General features: G+C 43.7%; 1 protein-coding gene across 9 annotated transcripts in view; it reads left to right on the plus strand.

Moving 5' to 3' along the window:
* LOC119954680 (suppressor of tumorigenicity 7 protein homolog) overlaps positions 1 to 20436 on the plus strand; it is a 207832-nt gene that overhangs the window by 139867 nt on the left and 47529 nt on the right. For 4 of the 9 annotated variants that reach the window (XM_038780137.1, XM_038780139.1, XM_038780145.1 and 1 more), the window contains exons 4-8: positions 5492 to 5546; positions 6178 to 6305; positions 14999 to 15074; positions 15323 to 15400; positions 19357 to 19511. In XM_038780137.1, coding sequence (XP_038636065.1) covers positions 5492 to 5546; positions 6178 to 6305; positions 14999 to 15074; positions 15323 to 15400; positions 19357 to 19511 — 492 coding nt within the window. The remainder of the gene's footprint in view (positions 1 to 5491; positions 5547 to 6177; positions 6306 to 14998; positions 15075 to 15322; positions 15401 to 19356; positions 19512 to 20436) is intronic. The other 5 variants (XM_038780146.1, XM_038780142.1, XM_038780144.1 and 2 more) reach the window with 3 other exon arrangements.

Genomic DNA, 20436 nt, shown 5'->3' on the forward strand with positions numbered 1-20436 from the left:
CCACGATGGGGCTGCTTCCTGAATGAGGGGTGGCAGTCTCACCTTATGCCAATTAACACCTATTGGAGCATAAAATGGCAGCGGGCTGTTGACGTTGATGGGATGAGTTTCCCGCCGACTCTTCGGATCCTAAAAGTTTGGACCATAATTTGATTATTTTAATGGGTCATGTCTCGGTTAAAATAGATAATGAAATAATTTACTGTGAATGCATTAAATGCTTAACGTAATATCTCGGTATAATTTTTAGGCCAAAGTCTTACCGGCTTTCAGCAGTGGTAACAGTGGCCATGGTGTGATGTCTTTTATGGAGTGGTGGAGAATATAATTGCAATTTCACCAATAACTTTTTTTCTGCAATATGGTCAATATCTAAGTTCTAACAATACTATTGTGTAAAACATTTGAATTTAAAACTCTCAATTGCTTAAAATTCTGTAAATCTGCACTTGTCTTCCTTAATAGAGCATGAACACTAACAAATCCTTCAGCTCCCTGCCCTTATTGTTTTTTAAAAGCTTGGCCAGCAGGGAAGAATAGCAGTGTGGACCCCAGTAATGGAAGTCTTTGCCTTTAAATCCTGTCCAGATATGAATACAATTTAGGAGTGTACAGATCACAGCTTTTGGGTTATGTCCTGTTTCTCTGACCTGAAAGTCATTGAGTGAACAAATACTGGAGGAGAATTTGCCCTTTGGAGTATTATCTACAGGATATTGTTTTTGTTTTCATTCCTTCATGGGATTTGGGTGCTGTTGGCAAGGCCAGCATTTGTCGCCCACCTCCAAAAGCCCCACCATTTCAGAGGGCACATTGCTGTGGGTCTGCATTCACTTGTAGGCCAGACTGGGGAAGAATTGCAGATGTCCTTCCTTCCTGGAAGGGCAACAGTGAACCGGGCGGCTTTTTATGACAATCAGTAGTTTCATGGTTACTATTACTGAGGCTAGCTTTCAGTTCTGCCAGCGGGCGGCACGGTAGCACAGTGGTTACCACTGTCACTTCACAGCTTCAGGGTCCCAGGTTCAATTCCCGGCTTTGGGTCACTGTCTGTGCTGAGTCTGCACGTTCTCTTCGTGTCTGCGTGGGTTTCCTCCGGGTGCCCCGGTTTCCTCCCACAATCCAAAGGTGTGCATGTTAGGTGGATTGGCCATGCTACATTGCCCTTAGTGTCCCAAAAAAAAGGCTCGGTGGGGTTACTGGGTTACGGGGATAGGGTGGAGGTGTGGGTTTAAGTCGGGTGCTCTTTCCAAGGATCGGTGCAGACTCAATGGGCTGAATGGCCTCCTGCACTGTAAATTCCATAGTAAGAAGTCTTACAACACCAGGTTAAAGTCCAATAGGTTTGTTTCAAACACTAGCTTTCGGAGCACTGCTCCTTCCCACTTGAGGAAGGAGCAGTGCTCCGAAAGCTAGTGTTTGAAACAAACCTGTTGGACTTTAACCTGGTGTTGTAAGACTTCTTACTGTGCTCACCCCAGTCCAACGCCGGCATCTCCACATCATGTAAATTCTATGATCTACGAGCTGCCTTGGTGGATTTTTAACCCACATCCCTATAGCACTGATGTGGGTCCTTGGATTACCCGTCCAGTGATATTACTGCTGTACAAATGTCTTCCTATGTTTAATATATTTGAAATTAGCACCAGGAAGTTTATACTTTGGCTCGATTTAGCAAGTAAGATAACACAGCAGTCTCCCTACCAAACTATTTTGAGAAATCTGCAAAATGGCTGTTTTGTCACAGGAGGATTGTGAAAAAGAAAAGTTATGTAGACGCCCTGTCAACGTTAATGGTGTATCTGATATATTATTTACTTTGCAGGATAAACTTGCTTTATTGATTTAAATATAGTTATCTTTCACAGGCCAATACTGTTTAATGAAAAGTTCATATTTCTAGACAGTTGCTGCAGCTGTTGCAGATTCCTCTTGGAAATGTAATTTTGCCTGATGTGCTTCACAAACAATGCTCTAACATTTAGCTTTTGGGACCTCTCTGCTGAGTCACAACAAGAGCAGACCCTTTCAGTTTAATTTGGGATTATGAAAACTAGCTTATTGTTCCACTGCAAAGGGATTCTATGATTCCATGCTTTCTACAGAATTAATTCAACAGTCAATTGGTTTTTGTAGCACTGACGGGAGTGAGGTCAGCGAGAATGTCCTGATCCAGGGTGCTTTGTTAGAATGATCCAGGAGTTTTGGGTGGGGGGGGGTGGGGGGGGGGTGGGGCTGAGCTTTGTCTGCTACTTATATAGATCAGCTATAATCTTTTAAATCCAGATTTGTTTGCAACTGGAATGCAGGAAAGATTTGGAAACGAGTTCCAACGTTTAAGTGCTTTGGATGAAGATTCTACATAGCTGTGCCTTGTGTGCTTGTATTAAATAGTAAGTGAACTGTGAGGCTCAGTTACTGAAGATACTAGCTGCAGAACTATTCCACTCTGGGGTGGAAGTTCCAGAGGTCATCAGGCCTTCAGAGGAGGGCATTCCCAATAGGGAGCTGAAGGATTTGTTAGTGTTCATGCTCTATTAAGGAAGATAAGTGCAGATTTACAGAATTTTAAGCAATTGAGAGTTTTAAATTCAAATGTTTTGCACAATAGTATTGTTAGAACTTAGATATTGACCATATTGCAGGGATGCATGTTATCTGAAACACAGTGAATGTGCAAGTACATAACAGTAAATTAAATTTTCTGTGCTACAATTGTTAAGAGATTATCCTTGAAGGTGTTGATGATCAGGCAGGCGATTGAGATTGTAAAAAGGCAGTTTTCTCAAATAACTAACTGTGGGTCAGCTCAGCATAGAAAGAGTCAGTAGCTGCAGCTCCCGAATCAGAATCGAATGTTCCTCTCTTCTCACTCTTTCTCCGTCTGCACACTCTTTTCAAATGGGGAGGTGTTGGAAATGCGTGTGCATTCTCCCCATGCGTGAACCATTGTTCCATTGTTTCATCTCCATTTTGTGCAGAGTGAAATGGACAGGGCAATTTCAGGAACCCCCTCAAAAATGGCGTTATCTTCGCTTTAAGGTGTTAGTGAGGCTGTTATTTGACATTGATCAGAAAAGGGTATGTGCTATCCACATTGTTCTAGAAAGCAACGCACCATGAATTTGGAAGAAAAACGTTCCGAGAAACATAGATGATTAGACTAGACTAAAGGGTTGAATTTCCATTTGGAATCTCCCACTCACTTGCTGGAATTTCATGTGAAGAGTGGGTGATACCTCCGAGAAATTGCGGAAATGGTGTTTACGTAATTTTCTGGGGAAAATAGAGAATTAGAAGCTTCTCCATTGAAATTAAACCCTTGATGTTTTACCCAATACCAATGGGAGCTTGAAACTAGAGGCGGACCTGTCCCACGCCCCACCAGCGCCGTACCAGAAAGTCAGCGCCACCCCCGCACCAATCCTCCGCCTGGTGGGGGGCTAGCAGCCGCGCCGCGTAAAGCCCTGGCTTACCTGCGGATACGGCCGCAGAATAGCCATGGACACTAATGCGCACAGCGCGGCCACCTGCCATACAGCATGGCGCCAGCCGCGCGAGGACCCGGCCTGCCAAAAACTGCCTCCCTGTAACCCCCTCACCACCCCCAACCAGTCACCCTAGCCCCCGCCGAAGCCCCCCCCCCCCTCCCCCCTCTGCCAGCGGAATGGCTCTCCCACCCTACTGTGGCGGCGCTGGACACAGTCTGCAGCCGCCACGCGAGTTCCCCGAATGTTGGGAGGACACGCCGTTGGGAGGACGTGTCCCACGCCGACTAGTAAGCCGTTTGTGAGAGGAAAATGGTGCTGTCATTGGAAAAATGGTGCTGTCCCCGATTCCAGCGTAAAAATGGATTCTCCGACCAATTGGCGAATGCGATTTCGGCATCGGCGATCGGAGAATCCAGCCCATGTGTGATGATCACCATATTTAATGGTGTCTATTCCAAATGCCAGTACAGCCACAGATGGACCATTGTACTCGGGTTAAATCAATAGTCAGATTTATTTTACAGGATGATTGTGCACATTCAGTAAAACACGGCAAGTTAGTGATGTCCAATTACTTTGGAAACAAAGGTAAAATCCATTCAAAAACGTAGGCCGAAAGTCTTCGGCATTAGGATTCTCATTTCCCACTGGCATTGCACTCCTGCCTGTGGATTTTCCGGCAGCTTGGGGTGGTTTCAATAGGAAACTCCATTGACAAGCGGCGGGAAGAGAGAACCAGCGAGTGACACGCCGGCTAGAAACATGCAGCTGGGGGACAGGAGAATCCCGCTCATAATGTCTTTGTCATAGTAATGATCACACTGTCTGATTTGTATGCAAGACATTTAGAGGAACCAATCTTCAGTCGGCATAAGTGGTGTGAGTTGAGATAACTCTGCCCAATGCATTGAGTCTGCCAGTTAACATTGATTCTATTGAGACCAAAGTGAAAATATAAGGAAAGGTCTGCACTAAATCACAGCCCAGAGGCCTTTGAGCAAAGAGCTGTCAATCAATCAAATTTAAATACACAGGCCTGACTTCACTCCCGAGTTGGGAGCACACAATTAGGACAATTCCCAGCTCCGCAAACCCAACTCAGGAAAAAGGAGTTCCAATTTTCGGGCCGAGGTGGGTGGGCGCGAGTGAAAACGGGAGTTGTGGTTGACAACCCTGGAAAGAGTTTAGAGGCTGTCAAGTGTGGGGCAGAGGTGGGGGGGACTATTTTCTTTGGCGCTCTGACACTTCATCGAAGATATCAAAAAAGGAATAAAATTACAAATGGTCCACACCCCACCCACACAATACCATTGCCCTCCATGGCCCTCATACCTCCATGCACACCGTACCACTTACCCTCCCACCCAATGGCCCTTTATAGCACTGAAGCCTGCATTTTAGAGATGGGCAATACACTCTGGCCTAGTCAGCGATGCTCATATCCAGTGAAAGAGTACAACAAAGCAACATCTAAATTTCAAAATTCTTATCCTCGTTTTCAAATTCCTCCGTGGCCTTGCCCCTCCCTATCTCTGAAAGCCCCAAAACCATCTGCGATATCTACATTCCTCACATTCTGGCCTCCTGCACATCGCCAAATTTAAATACGCCTCTAATGACGGCCGGGCCTTCACTCTGCCAAGACCCAAGCCCTGGGATGCCTGCTGCTTCTCCACCTGGCTTTCCTCGATTAAGTCACTCCTTGAAAACTACCTCTTGGACCAAGCTTTGATTGCCTTATATAATATATCCTTATTTGGCTCAGTGTCATGCCATGCTCTACAATGCTCTAGTGAAGCGCCTGGGGATGTTACAGTTTGCTAAAGATGCTATACAAATATAAGTTGTTATATTTGCCGCCATTGGGAATTGTGCAGTTAAGAAACTCTAAATGGGCTTTCTGGCATGCAGTGTAACAATAATGTGATATGCTCATTCACTCCAGAGCAATAGACAATAAACGCATACTGGTAATTGCTTTCTATTTGCCCTAACAGAATGCAAGGTATGGCGAAACCCACTAAATTTATTTCGAGGAGCCGAATATAATCGGTGAGTAAATTTGCATTCAGTTCCTGGTACCATGGCATATGCGGACGATTCTCATCTTATTATTTAATTGTTAACTTTAAGCTGCACGAATAACTTAGTAACATGCGGCATTACAAGAGGCAGCTATAATGCTCAGCTATGTTCCTGAGTTCCTTACTTTTTGGTCAGCATATCTCATATTGCAGTGGAATCTATTTGCTAAACGTGTACCTGTAAAAATGCTCCAGAAGTGCGATGCTGACTGAAGCACTGACTGGACAAACACTTCTTTGGTCTAGGAAAGTATTGTGCAATTAGGATTTGCCTCCTCCGTGGGTTTTCTTCCTCTGTTGGTGCAGTATTATAGAAACTCAGGCTTCTATTCTTCAAGAGAAGGAAGAATAACTGAGCTTTCATGTTTGGGACAAGTGCTTATCTTCTTCACATTCTGTAGTTAATTGGCAACTTTGGTTCGGATGCAACAGACTTTCTAATAATCACCTTTTTACATTATTAATCGCGGCAGCATCTGTTCTTTAGAGTTGGGAGTTAAAGGACGTATTGATTGCCGTTATTCTGCTCATCTTGGCTCTAGCCTATAAATAGGTTGTTTGTTCAGTGGTCGCTTTTACTCTGCTTTATTCTTTTGAAGGTATACATGGGTAACAGGAAGAGAGCCGTTGACATATTATGACATGAATCTTTCTGCGCAAGATCATCAGACCTTCTTCACTTGTGAGACTGACCACCTACGGCCTGCAGACGCGAGTAAGAAGGACTGTAAGATCTAGAATTCAGACATTCATGAATATTGCATAATTTACTATTTGCCTGTCTGACTTGTAATTCATAAATCCGCATCGTTTTTGTACCTCCTAAAAAAAAACGTTGTTACTTTTTGGGGTATTGCAGATTAATCTGTTAACGTAGTAGGTACTGCATCCTCCGATTTTAGAAGAAGGTACTTGTCTGTATTTTTAAAAGTTTTGATTTTTCTCCCATTGATTTTTATTTTCAATATTGATCCCCTTCATCCAAGAGACATGCTGATTTGTGCTGGTGTACGGTTTCCACAAACTGTGAGCTGCCTCTGGGACCTGGCCGAAGTTCGTACTTAATACTTAATCAGCCAAGCTCATTTCTGGCCTCACTCGATATCTGCATGTCTGCACTCTTTTTGAAAGAGGCCAGATCCTACGCTTTGAATGGAAATCCGTGGCAAATTGGTTCTTTTTCCTTGTTGGGAGAGGTTCAGGCCAGTCATTGCCCTTATTGCCACCCTTGGTGTGGATCTGGGAGAAATCCCGGCATGTTATTGTTCTGTTTAGATCAGTACCATAGTCTGTACAAGTTGCCATTGGTGAAGCTCCTTTTCAATATTAATTGAATTCCTCGTGACAATGCTGCAAAAATGGGGAGGGGAAGTTTTTCTTGTTTCAGGGAGTTAGAATTCCTCTTTCTGCAGCAGTTTTTTTTATTGTCAAATTTACAATGGATCATATAAGGAGGTTACTTTTCATAAAGGAAAACTTTGATACGCAATAACACTGAGCAATGGATATACCTAAAATATAGCGTGTGGGTGATATTAAATCCTGCCGTCACAGAGGCAATCATCTAAAGATATATGGGGTTATTTTGATGAAAGAATAAAAACAGATGCTAAATGGATTCTGTGCTAACAAGACACGCTTGTCTGAAAGTCTGGTTTTAGTTTGCAACTTTGGGCCCTAATTAATGTTCACCATAATTTGAGCTTGCCTGCAGGTGCTACATTAGAAAGCTGCAGGGTTAATCCTCAAGCGCTGATTGGATGCAATTTTTCATCGAACAGTGTATGCGGACTCCGCGCATCCACTTCCACTGATGTGAGGTTTCAGAATTACTCGGGGACCGACTGAGAAGGTGCACCAGTTCTTGGAAGGAACACTAGAAGCCTAGTTGGGGAGAAGACCTGTACCCACAGGGGGAAGAGGTTACTTAGTCCCTCTATGTCCTCTCTCCTGCCTGCTCATGTTCTCCTCCCAACCCTCCGGCAGGCCAGGGGGTCCTTAGCAATATGTCGATGTCCAATCGCTCCCTTTCTCTCCAGGCCAGTAAGATAGAGTAATACCGCACTCTCTTTTTGGGTGAAATTTCATTAATTTTCAGATTAAAATGTTGGTAAAATCTTGACAAAGACTCCACAAAGGTTCCTGATGTGTTCTAAAAGTCATCTTCAAACCTCTTGCAGCATGTTAATCGGAAAGTATGATACAGCTTTAGGTCGTGCTCAGTTCTCTCCAGCGACTAGATTCCTAATCTGCTGGTCGGTGTCGGTGTGAAGAGGAGGTGTTGTTAAGCACTAACCACTAAAATACCATGCAGCGCCGTCAGTGAGGACAAGCAGGAATTTGAATGGAAATCGACTGCTTAATGACAGTGGTTCCTGATGCAAGCTCCAACTCCTTAACCAAGAAGGTGCAGACTAAATATAGATATGGATAGGTTAGGTGAGTGAGCCGAAATTTGGCATATGGAGCTTTAACGTGGATCAGTGTGAGATCATCCATTTTGGTCGGAAAATTGGAACGGCAACTTATTATCTAAATGGAGAGAAACATTAGTGGCTTTGGTGCCGAGGGATCTGGATGTCATCAGAAAACTAGTGAGCAGGTACAACATGTAATAAGGGAGGCAAATGGAATTTTGGCCTTTATAGCTGAAGGGATAGAGTATAAAAATAGTATAAAAGATAAAAGATAATAATAGTAAAAAGAGTATAAAAATAGAGTATTGCTGCATCTGTACAAGGCATTTGGTGAGACCGCACCTGGAGTACTGTGTACCGCTTTGGTCCCCTTATTTGAGAAGTGACGGAGTTGCATTAGAGGCGTTTCAGACGAGGTTCTCTGGATTGATTCCAGAGATGAGGGGTTTGTCTTCTGAAGAGATATTGAGAGTTTTGGTCTGTACTCCCTTGAGTTTAGAAGAATGAGAGGAGATCTAATTAAGGGATATTAGATGATAAAAGGTATTGACAAAGTTTTAAGATAAGGGGCAGTAGATTTAAAATGGAGATGCGGAGCGGCAGGGGGGAGGAGGGGGGGGGGCATTGGCACCCTGGCACTCCCTCTGCACCTGGGCACCCCTGCACTACCAGTCTGACATCCTGGCACTGCTAGGGTGCCAGGTTGGCACTGTCAGGGGTCGGGCCCGGGGTGGGAGTTGGCCTCGTGAGGTAGGGGATTAAGGGGGGTGGGTGCATTTCTGGGACATCCCTAACATTAGGGGGTCAGTGGGATTCACAGAGGCGGGTTGGGGGTGGGGAGAAGATCAGGGCTGCAGGCCAAAAGGGCGTCCTAATCTGTGAGGAACCGCTCACCAGCAGGAAATTCCTCTAAGTGGGGTCTCGGCGGAGAGAACCTCCCCATGGCCATAAAATACAGTAAAGTGCAGTTGAAGAGCGGGATGTTTCTTGGTGCTATAGCCGCTGAGAAATACCCTGGTAAATGCGCCATTCAGTAGACTTTAATCAAGTCTGCTGAATCGCTCTCTACTTCTCTCAAAAGGGTTGTGAGTATGTGGAATTCACTACCCCAGATTGCAATGGCTGCTGTGACTTTGAGTAAATTCAAGGAGGAGATAGACAGATTTTTAATTAGTAATGGATTGAAGGTTTGAGGAGGAAGGGTAGGAATGTGGAGTTGAGGCCGAGAGGAGATCAGCCATGATCATATTGAATGGCAGTGGACTAGAGGGGCTGATTCGCTTATTCCTGCTGCTAGTTCTTAAGTTCTTAAACCAGCGTAGCAGCTGAAGACCACATCTTCGCCACCTCACAGGCTCGATAGTGCCGAAGGTATCTGGGAATAATCCCCCACCCCACTGCTGCCTCTCTCCAAAATCTTGAATGCCAAAGAGAATTGTACTAATTTATGTAATTTATGATTCTTTTACTACTGCTTGTCCCTAAGTTACACATTCTCTGAATGTCTTTCGATTCTTGTACAATTGCAACAAATATTTACTCTTTATTTGTGACTGATGGTAATCTTGCGTTGCTGTGTGATGATCTCAAAAAATATTGTATTTAGTGAAATGCTGATCCGTCTTGTGCATTCTGATGATCTGATTCCAAATTCACAAAAGTCAGTAGTTGCATTTCTGTCAACTAACTCGATGTTTTAAATCCAGAACTTCTTTTTATCTATCTTACCCATACTGTTCTTAATCCATGAAGAATATCATTCCTGTTAAGTGAATACCGCTCCCCATTAGAAAAATGAGTATTTCACACAGTGAAACAAAAATTTTATTCAAGATTTGACAAAAACAGAAAAATGCAACAAGCCACAGTCAACTTTTGAAATTCAGTAGCATTGGCCCAGATTTCATGGTCAGTAGCAAAGTGATGGTGCTCACTGCTGACCTCCTAGAAAGCTGCCCACAAAAATCCAGCAATCTCCGTGACATGCATTTTCCCTCTCCTGACATTAGGTGTCCGGCAATAGTGACACCACCAAACAGGTAAGCAGCTATTCACTTTGAATCTTTCTCACAGACAGCAAACCAGGAAGTAAAATGCACTGATTATCTTGCACTTTCAAATAAATTTTATCAAGCGTGAAGTCGATGATTGGGACAGTGCACATGATTAAGGTAGAAGGTGGATTATCATCAACAATTTCAAAAAATAAATGTATTATTTTTAAAATGTGTATTTTTTTTATCATAATGGAGAAATTTAACATCCTACAAACATAAAATTAGTCTTTCAGGGCCAGTGAATTTAGTATGCCCTTAAATACTTAGTTACACTGCATTTGACGAGGTGTAGCTTTTTCAAGGATTTTTACAGACATGCTATTGGCTGTAAAAGGGTAAGTTTTCATCAGTTCAGTGATTTCCACTTGATTACAGACTATAAAGGTTTTTGGGGACCTCAACAGTGCTCTGGAGCAGCATAGAATATTGATAGCAACTTCTGGATTTTTGTGTTTAACGGTGGTATGTGGGCTCCAGGAATTGTCAATTTCAGGGGTGAAATGGTGGCAAATGCTGATAGTCTTGCCATCATTGGGGTATGTCAAAATTCAGACTGGAAAAATTCGATATGGAATGTCATCTTCTAACCCTGACATCTGGATATGAAACAATTGATATTTTTAATACTACTTGTACCTAAGCTAAACTATTTATGACAAAAAAATGAAAGCAGCTCAGAGGTCCGAAAATGCCAGATGTGAAGTAACCCATAAATTGAACCTACAGGAATGGATTCCATTAGAAACCTAAAAGAATAGGAGCAGGGGTAGGTCCTTTGAGCCTCTTCCGCCATTCACTGGGATCATGGCTGATCACCTAACTCAAAAGCTTAATCTTGCTTTTCCCCCCATATCCTTTGATCCCCTTAAGTGCCATATCTAACTGCTTCTTGAATACATACAATTTTTTGGCCTCAACTACTTCCTGTGGTAACGAATTCCACAGGCCGACCACTCTCTGGATGAAGAAATTTCTCCTCACCTCTAAATGGTCGACCCCGCATCCTCAGACTGTGACCCCTGGTTCTGGACACATCACCATCAGGAACATCCTTCTTCCATCTACCCTGTCTCGTCCTGTTAGAATTTTATACATCTCTATGAGATCTCCCCTCATTCTTCTGAACTCCAGCGAATACAATCCTAACAGATTCAATCTTTCTTCATACGTCAGTCCTGCTGTCCCAGGAATCAGTCTGGTAAACCTTCTCTGCACTCCCTCTAGAGCAAGAAAACCCTTCCTCAGATAAGGAGATCAAAACTGCACACAGTACTCCAGGTGTCACCTCACCAAGGCCCGAGATAATTGCAGCATGACATCCCTGCTCATGTACTTGAATCCTCTCGCTATGAAGGCCAACATATCATTTTCCTTCTTTTTTCTAAATTTAGAGTACCCAATTCATTTTTCCAATTAAGGGGCAATTTAACGTGTTCAATCCACCTACCCTGCACATCTTTGGGTTGTGGGGGCGAAACCCACGCAAACACGGGGAGAATGTGCAAACTCCATGCGGACAGTGACCCAGAGCCGTGATCGAACCAGGGTCCTTGGCGCTGTGAGACTGCAGTGCTACCACCGTGCAGCCCTCTTCATTTGCCTTCTTTACTATCTGCTGTCTCTGCATGCTTACCTTCAGTGACTGGTGTAAGAGGGTACCCAGGTCTCGCTGCACATTCCCCGCTCCTAATTTATGGCCATTCAAAATATAGTCGTGCCTTCTCGTTTTTGCTACCAAAGTGCATAACTTCGCATTTCTCCAAATTGAACATATCCCTGCACTAAAGCTGCTGTTTTATTCGGCAATATGCAGCATCCATCTGCATTGCCAAATAAATATTTGAGTTCATTACAGGTTTCTAACATTTGTTAGTAGCACAATGGAATTCTCTGGGTGAGGATTTTTTTATTAGTTCATTCTCAGGTAATGGGTGTCAAACGGCAAGGCCTACCTTTATTGCCCATCCTGAGATGCCAATGGGAAGTTGATGGTGGGTTTTCTTCTTAAACCTCTGCGGTCTTTGACGGTGATGGTGCTCCCAAAATGCTGTTGAATAGGAAATTCCAAGATTTTGACCCAGTGGTGATATAGAATCGGACTGATATATGTCCAGGTAAGGATGGTGTGTTACTTGGAGGCGATGGTGTTTTCATCCACCTTTTAACCCATGGCCATTTAGCTGGTAAAGATTGCAGGTTTATGAGGTGTTGCAAATTACATCCTGTAGATAGAAAACACTGGAGGCATGGGACATTGGAGATGGAAATCCAAACGAGTGGGTCACCAGCCAATCAAGTGGACTTCTTTGCCCTGGATGATGTTGAGTTTCCCGTCACAGCTGCATCAATCTAGGCATTCTTTCTTTGTGCCTTGTAAATGGTGGTGAGACTTTGGGGAAAGAGAGGTTAGTCACTCGGTGCAGAATACCCAACCTTTCGTGCTCTGACAGCTTCAGCAATTGTGCAGATGGTGCAGTTTAGATTCTGATCAGCGATGAAGCCGCTGGTAATGGGGGATCTCGATGGCGATGCAGTTGAATGTTTTGGGGAGATGGTTAAGCGTTCTCTTCACAAACTCAAAGAATTGTTATGGCACAGAAGGAGGCTTTTTGGCACATTGTATCTGCACTGGCTCTCCGCATGAGCATTATGATTTAGCGCCATTCTTCTAGACACACCCACCCTCTATTGATGCTAGTCAAATAATCATCTAATGCATTCTTGAGTGCTGCGTTTGAACCTCACTCCACCAAACTCCAGGCAGTGTATTCCAGACCCAAACTACTCGCTGTGTGAAAGAGGTTTTTCTTGCATCACATTTGCTTCTTTTGAAGATCACATTAAAATTGTGCCCTCTCATTTGCGATCCTTTTAAAAGCAGGAGCAGTTTCTCCCTACCCACTCAGTCCAGCCCCTTCATGATTTTGAACATCTCTATCAAATCTTCTCTGAGCTTTCTTCTCTCCAAGGAGAACAGTCCCAACCTCTCCAGTCCATCTTCAAAACTGAAGTCACTCATCCCTGGAACCATTGTTGAAAACCTCTTCTGCGCTCTCTCCATCCTTCCTACAGTGTGGCACCCAGAACTGTGCACACTATTCCAGCTGAGGTTGAAGTAGTGCCTTATATACGTTCAGTATAATCTCCTTGCTCTTTTACTTTATGCCCCTTTTGATAGAGTCCAGGATGTTATGTGCTTTATCGTAGAATCACGACAGTGCAGAAGGAGACCATTCGGCCCATCGAGTCTGCACCGATCCCACCCCATCACCGAAACCCAGTAACCCCACCTAACCTTTTTGGACACTAAGGGGCAATTTAGCGTGGCCAATCCACCTAACCTGCACATCTTTGGGCTGTGGGACGAACTTGGCGCACCAGAAGAAAACCCAGGCAGACATGGGGAGAATGTGCAAACTCCACACAGTCATCCAACGTTCGAATCGAACCAGAGTCCCTGGCACTGTGAGGCAACAGTGCTATCCACTGTACCACCGTGCTGCTTTACTAACTGCTCTCTCAACCTGTCCTACCTTCAGTGATCTATGCACATGCACACCAAGGACCCTGCCTTTGCATCCCCTTAAGAATTTTACCACATATATTATATTGCCTGTCCATGTTCTTCCTACCAAAATGCATCACGTCACACTTTTCTGATTTAACTTCATCTGCCCTCTCCACCAATTTGTCTGTGTCCTTTTGAAGTTCTACACTGTCCTCCTCGCAGTGCTTCCAATTTTCATGTCACCTGAAAACTTTGAAATTGTCCCCTACACATAAGGGTCCCTGGGGAACACCACCACAAAACTGTTGCTGGCCCAAAAATAATCCTTTGACCATTTCTCTCTGTTTCATATCGCTCAGCCAATTTTATACCCATGTTGCTGCTGTCCTTTTTATTCCAGAGGTGGTTATTGCCTGGCACTTACGTGGCATAAAGATGTTGCTTGCCACTCAGCAACTGAAGCCAGGAATGGGCAGCTTCATTATCTGAGGCACTGAAAATGGGGATGTACAGTGTGCAACTATCAGTAAACAGTTCTTACATTGTGATGGAGGGAAGGTAGTTGATAAGCAGCTGAAGGTGGTTGGGCCTACGACACTGGACCGAGGCGTTCCTCCAGAGACATGCTGGAGCTGAGATGATTGACCTGTAACAACCACACCATTTTGCTTTGTGCCAGGCATGGTGAGCCACTGGAGAGATTTCTCCCCTTTCCTCCTTGACTTTAATTTGACTGGGACTCCTTGGAGCAACGCTTAGTCGAATGCTACTCTGATACCAAGAACAAATGACTCTTACCTCACCTCTAGAGTTCAGATCTTATGTTCAGAGTTGGGCCAAAGTTGTACGGAGGCCTAGAGCCAAGAGGTCCTGGCAGAACTCAAGCTGAGCATTGGAGAACAGGATATTGCTGAGTATATGCTACTTGATAGCACTGTTGACGTCCTCTTCCTTCCCTTTGCTGCCAATTGGGAGTAGGCTTATAGAGCGGAAATTGGCTGGGTTGGATTTGCCCTGAATTTGAGGGCAACGCATACCTAAATTGTGTAAAATAAATTTGAACACTAGTTCTGTCCAACAGAATCCAATTCGTAACATGTCTCAAAAGTGGGCATGCTCAGCTTCCAGATTGCTGTCCCACAAGGCAGTGTTTTCACCTTCTGGAAGTGATGCAGGTTTATCCCAACAGTGGCTGGCTGGGTTCAGTGAAATGCTATAACCAGGGCAGTCTTTATTTTTCATGAGAGATTGTTATTTTGAGAGTTTTGCTGCAGCCCGCATCATCACTTCGTTTTTAACTTAGCGGATGAATCCCGATTGGAATTTGTTTGTGGTGTAGTGCCAGGGAAAGGGTTGGGAAAGCTTTCGAGTCCCAGTGACATGTTCCATCCAGGGCTTTAATCTTGTTTTAAAAAGTGCTCTTGTTTTGTTCGAGCAGTAATGCAGAAAGCTTGGAGAGAGAGGAACCCACAAGCAAGAATTTCAGCAGCACACGAAGCCTTAGAATTAAATGAGTGAGTGACCTTTTTTTTTGCATTGTGGGCTCAAATTTATTTTTACTTCAGCTCTTCCAGAAATTCGGTCTGTATTCCAAAACGTGTCCTTTCTACCTGGTGTTTCTGTACACTTTTTGAAGCAATATGTTTTACAGATGCCGTAAGGATGGATGGTTGTTTTAATGCTGATGTAGTATGATCAACTTTTGTGCAGTTTTCTCATTTCCGCTGTGTTCTGATGAGACCCGTGTCCGCTTTTCATCCAGGATATTTTACCATTGGCGTCCACTGCTACAGCCGCTGCAAGCCAAAAGAAGGACCCAAAATGGAATAAACTTCACAATGTATGTTCTTAAAAAGTCACCTGGGAATGATTTCAAGGCTGTGATTTTTAGTTCAAAAGTCGGATGGTGGCTGTAAACTGCTCGAGCTCTGCTCTTGCAATTTCTGAACTACTCAAAAGAAATAACTGTTTCTTAATCACTCCTGGGTTCCCATTATTCCCCATTTCACTTTATTTGCTTTAGCATCACGTCAGCCAGGGCTGAGAGTTGTACAATCTGTTACTCGTGTTTAATTAATTCACTTAGATTCTGTCCCACAGAAGACTTCCGACATAGTTTCAGTAACAGAAAGGTTTTGGTGTTTGGCTTCTAGGCTGCTCATGAACATGTATACATGAAGAACTAACATCAAGTTACAGCTTGTTTGGCATGACATCAGCGTGCCCTTGTGTGCACATGTAACAGGAATTGATATCTTTATAACCCCCCCCAAGGCTTTGGAATTGATATCTTTATAACCCCCCCCCAAGGCTTTGGAATTGATATCTTTATAAACCCCCCCCCCCCCCCCCCCCCCCCCCGGCCGCCGCCCCCCCAAGGCTTTGATTAATCCTTTCAATAATCACAAAACATTCATTCACCATAGCAGTTAATACAGCCCCATTATTGAAAATCCATTCAACTTTGTATTGCAAGATGGAAACTCTCAACTGTGCAGGTATCCCTGAAATCTGTTCTATTCCAGGGTCAAGCATTTCGCTGGCTGGCGTCTGGCTCAGTAGATAATTTTCCCCATTAAAATGACAACGTTGCCATCTTCAAGTGCGAGCTTGGACGGCAAAGCCAAGGTTTTCAGATTGCAGTCGAAGTAGCAGCAAATGGAAAATCTACCCTGAGTCAGCCTGATTCCCAGCAGCCTGTGAATCCAGAGATTCCCCACAGCGCACAAGTATAGAATCATAGAATCCCTACATTGAAAGAAGGAGGCCATTCGGCCCATCGGGCCCATGCCCCCACTCTATCCAGTCACCCCACCTAACCTTTTGAACACTTAAGGGGCGATGTAGCATGGCCAATCCACCTAACCTGCACATCTCTGGACTGTGGGAGGAAACCGGAGCACCCGGAGAGTCACCCAAGGTCGGAATTGAACCCGGGCCCGCTGGCGCTGAGAGGCAACAGTGCCTGTTTGACATTTTCTAGCAGTTTTGCTACCCACCAGTCATTCAGGAAATTTAGCTCCTAAGTTCACTCTTTTCTTATCTCCTGGACCTGTGACTTGGTAAACAGGCTTAGTTGTCAGTGTATACATGTCCTTGAGCAGCAGCATAAAAGAATTGTCCTTGATCTGAATTTTTTTTGGCTTCTTCAGGAAACAAAATTAGCCTCATGGTGCAATATATATCGTACCTAATTTTGTATAATATCAATAAGTATATGCTTATAAATATATATTCACTGCCATTTTTATTATCCTTTATCTAAGTCACAGTGCCTCTGCATTACTCAGGGTATCCACTTCATAAGAGTTACAGTCTCAAATTGAAGAAAATATTGCAGAGTGGCAGTGAGTTATTAGCCAGCACAGTGCTGTGGCTACTGAAGCCTAGTGGTCATGGTGCTGAGTTACCAACTCGGACGTCATGAGTTTGAATCCCACTATGGCAGGGTGTGAAGTGCATTCAGTAAAATCTGGTGGTTTTTAGGCTGATACCAGGAAAATGTGGGCCAGTTAGCTCAGTTGTCTAGACGGGTGGCATGTGGTTCAGATTAACGTCACCAGTGTGGGTTTGATTCCCGTTCTGGCTTGCGTAGACTTGGGACCTGCCCCTGAGAACGGAAGGCAATGGCGAAACCACCACTGACAAAAATCTGCCAGGATGCAGCATCTGGAGGCAATGAGATGAGAACCTGCTTTTGGGCAGGGAACACATGTTGAATGAAACAGAAAAATCATGAATACCTGAAAAAAGAGGGGACCTGAAATCACTACCCAGTCTGTCCTCCACATGACTCCAACCCTACAATATACGGTGCTTTTGAAGTGACCGTATCAATTCAAAGTGACCACGGTTGGGTAATAAATCCAGGTTCTTCAGCATTTCCCATCGCCTGAGAACAATTCATGTACTTAAGTTATTCTTGGGGATTCAGCCAGTATTCTGAGAAGTCTTAATTGAATCACTGCTCTGTAACTCACTGCCACCTCTTTTACCCTTATGAAATATACTTTTCACTTGTCCTATGATTCAGTTTTGCTTAAAACAGGATCTGTTAAACATTTGAAATTGCAATGTATTTAACCTAAAGCTTAGATTGATCCATCAGTTCATGTCTAATGTGTAATACAAGAAGAGCACTTTTAGACTGGACCTGTGAATGAGATTTCCCTTGTTCAGTAGGCTGCACTGAAATTATAAACCAATTTATAATGAATTGTGTTCTCTCTTTTTTTCATGGTCTCCATTTTTAAGGAAGGATAAACTTGCATTGGAGGCAATACAGCGTAGGTTCACTAGATTGAACGCTGGGGTGAGAGGGTTGTCCTATGATGAAAGGCGGAGTAAATAGGGCCTATGTTCTCTGGAGCTTAGAAGAATGAGAGGTGACTTTTTTAAAACATACATGAATCTGTAGGGTGGACCCTAAGAAATTGTTTCTGCTGGCTGGGGAATAAAAAATCCCTGGGGCAGAGTCTCAGCATAAGGAGCTGATCATTTAGGACTGAGATGAGAAGAAATTTCTTCACTCCAAAGGGTCGGGAATTCTCTTCCCCAGAGGATTATGGATGCTCCATCGTTAACTATATTTAAGGTTGAGATCAAAAGATTTTTGGCCTCTTTCGGAAGTGGGTGGGAAAGGGGAGATGAAGCCAAAGAGCAACCATGATTGTGTTAAATGGTGGAGCTAGCTCGATGGGTCATATGGTCTATTCGTGCTCCCATCTCTTGTGAATTTGTAACAACTAGAACTAAATTTAAGGACAAACATTGGTGAATATCCTGTACTGGGTTTATCAGTGTCTGGCCAGAATCAAAGATGGATAAAATTGATTTGTTCAAAACCAATCTGGCTTTTGAAACCTTCCGTTATTGCAATTGACGGCTTTGCCTATTAACAGTCATGAATCTGAATGGATTCCTTACAGGGTCCTAACGAGTGTCATGTTAATACAGGGGAGGACAAGCCTTCATGTGGCTTTTCGTCCACTCAGTAAATAAACTTTCAGATGTTTGCAATCTTTCAAAATGTCTGGCCTAAAATGCAAAACTTATTAAATGCTATGGGTATCTTAATATTTTGTTCCTTGTCCTTTCTTAAGTCTGCTGGCCCGTGCTCGGGTTACAGTTCCTTGAGAGCTGGCATAGCTCTCAATACTTTGCCCAAGTAGCCATTTTTTATGTGGGTGTGTAACGGTGAAAGTCAGCAAGCTGTGCCACTACAAGGGGGTATTGCAGGCATGTATGACCCTGCCAGTACCTAATTATCAACATGGATTTTTTTTTTTGTCTTTTATAACAGTAGGGCTAGATAACCATTGGGCATGGGATTTGTCCCTGTTTTGCCAACTGCTGTATTTTGTTATCAGCTAACTCGGCGTAGACTGGGAATGGAACCTGACACGATTTTAGATCATATGCAGTTAAAAACAAATCTAAGGGCTGACATAGTTGTTGCAAGCATGCCATTATGGCACCAATTTGCACAACTTATGTGTTTCTTATTTACTGCCCCAAATAAATGACATGATCTTTTCGCTGGGGTGAATATAGTCTTTTAGGTAGCACACCTCTGGGCTTTCACTGTGTTATCTGCCAAGGTGTTGAATGTACGTGGGAAGTAAAACACATTAGTTAGATGCAGAGAAGTGGGCATGCAGTTTTTTTATCGTGGCCCAAGATGTCTGCATTTCTACCTTCAGGGAAGAAAATCTACTTATGGATGTTACTTTATCATTTTACCAGCACATTAGCGCCAAGTGAGGCCAAGATTAATCGGAGATGGATCTTTTTCAGATGTGCCACTGCCTACATTCTTTTGGCTGAAGAGGAAGCCACCACCATTGTGGAAGCAGAAAGACTCTTTAAACAAGCACTAAAAGCAGGGGAGGTTTGTTACAGACGTAGTCAACAACTGCAGCACCACGGAGCTCAGTATGAAGCACAGCACAGTAAGTAGCGAGTTAAAGCTACTCATTCTGATGACCTCTAGTTTGCTTCGCTTCATATAAAGTATGAGGAGAGATTGAATCAGTTAGGATCGTATTCGCTAGAGTTCATAAGAATGAGGGGGGGAATCTCATTAAAAACCTATAAAATTCTAACAGGACTAGACAGGATAGATGCAATAAGGATGTCCCTGATGGGTGGGGGTGTCCAAAACCCAGGGTCACAGTCTTAAGGATACTGCGTAAACCATTTAGGACTCAGATGAGAAATTTCTTCAACCAGCGAGTGATCGGCCTGTGGATTCCGCTACCACAGAAAGCAGTTGAGGCCAAAACAGTATGTTTTCAGGAAGCAGTTAGACCTAGCACTTGGGTTGAAGGGGATCAATGGATATGGGGGGGGGGCAAGATCAGGCTATTGAGTTGGATGATCATAATTAATGGCGGCGCAGGCTCAACGGGCCGAATGGCCTCCTCCTGCTTCTACTTTCTATGTTTCATTTCTTGAAGGTGCTCAGTAGAAGTTGCGGAATGTCACTATTTTAGGGGAGAGAGAAGTAGGAAAGATAAATCCCATCTCAAGGGCGACATGGGGATTATTGTTGGTGGTCGTGGAGACGACTGTTTGTCCAATCTCTTGCCCTCACAGGTGTGAGTGTCAGCTGCACAAAAGCAACGTGCAAACAGAAATTGCATAAAATGTTTTATGTGGAAATACTTTGCCAGTCTCATTGCTTGTTATTTGTGTTCAGAAGCTTGCAAGTATTACTCTTACAGAGTTGAAGATGACTGAGTGTATGCAAGTCAAAGATAACTTTAAGGAGATATTGCACTTACTTTGGTTAAATGGAGGCCTAGGAAAATGTGAGCTTCAAGAGAAACTAGCATTTTCTAATTTGAAGGGAATGGGATGCAGCCTTCAAATCTT

This window comes from Scyliorhinus canicula, chromosome 20 (assembly GCF_902713615.1).
Source record: "Scyliorhinus canicula chromosome 20, sScyCan1.1, whole genome shotgun sequence".
NCBI classification, from domain to species: Eukaryota; Metazoa; Chordata; class Chondrichthyes; order Carcharhiniformes; family Scyliorhinidae; genus Scyliorhinus; species Scyliorhinus canicula.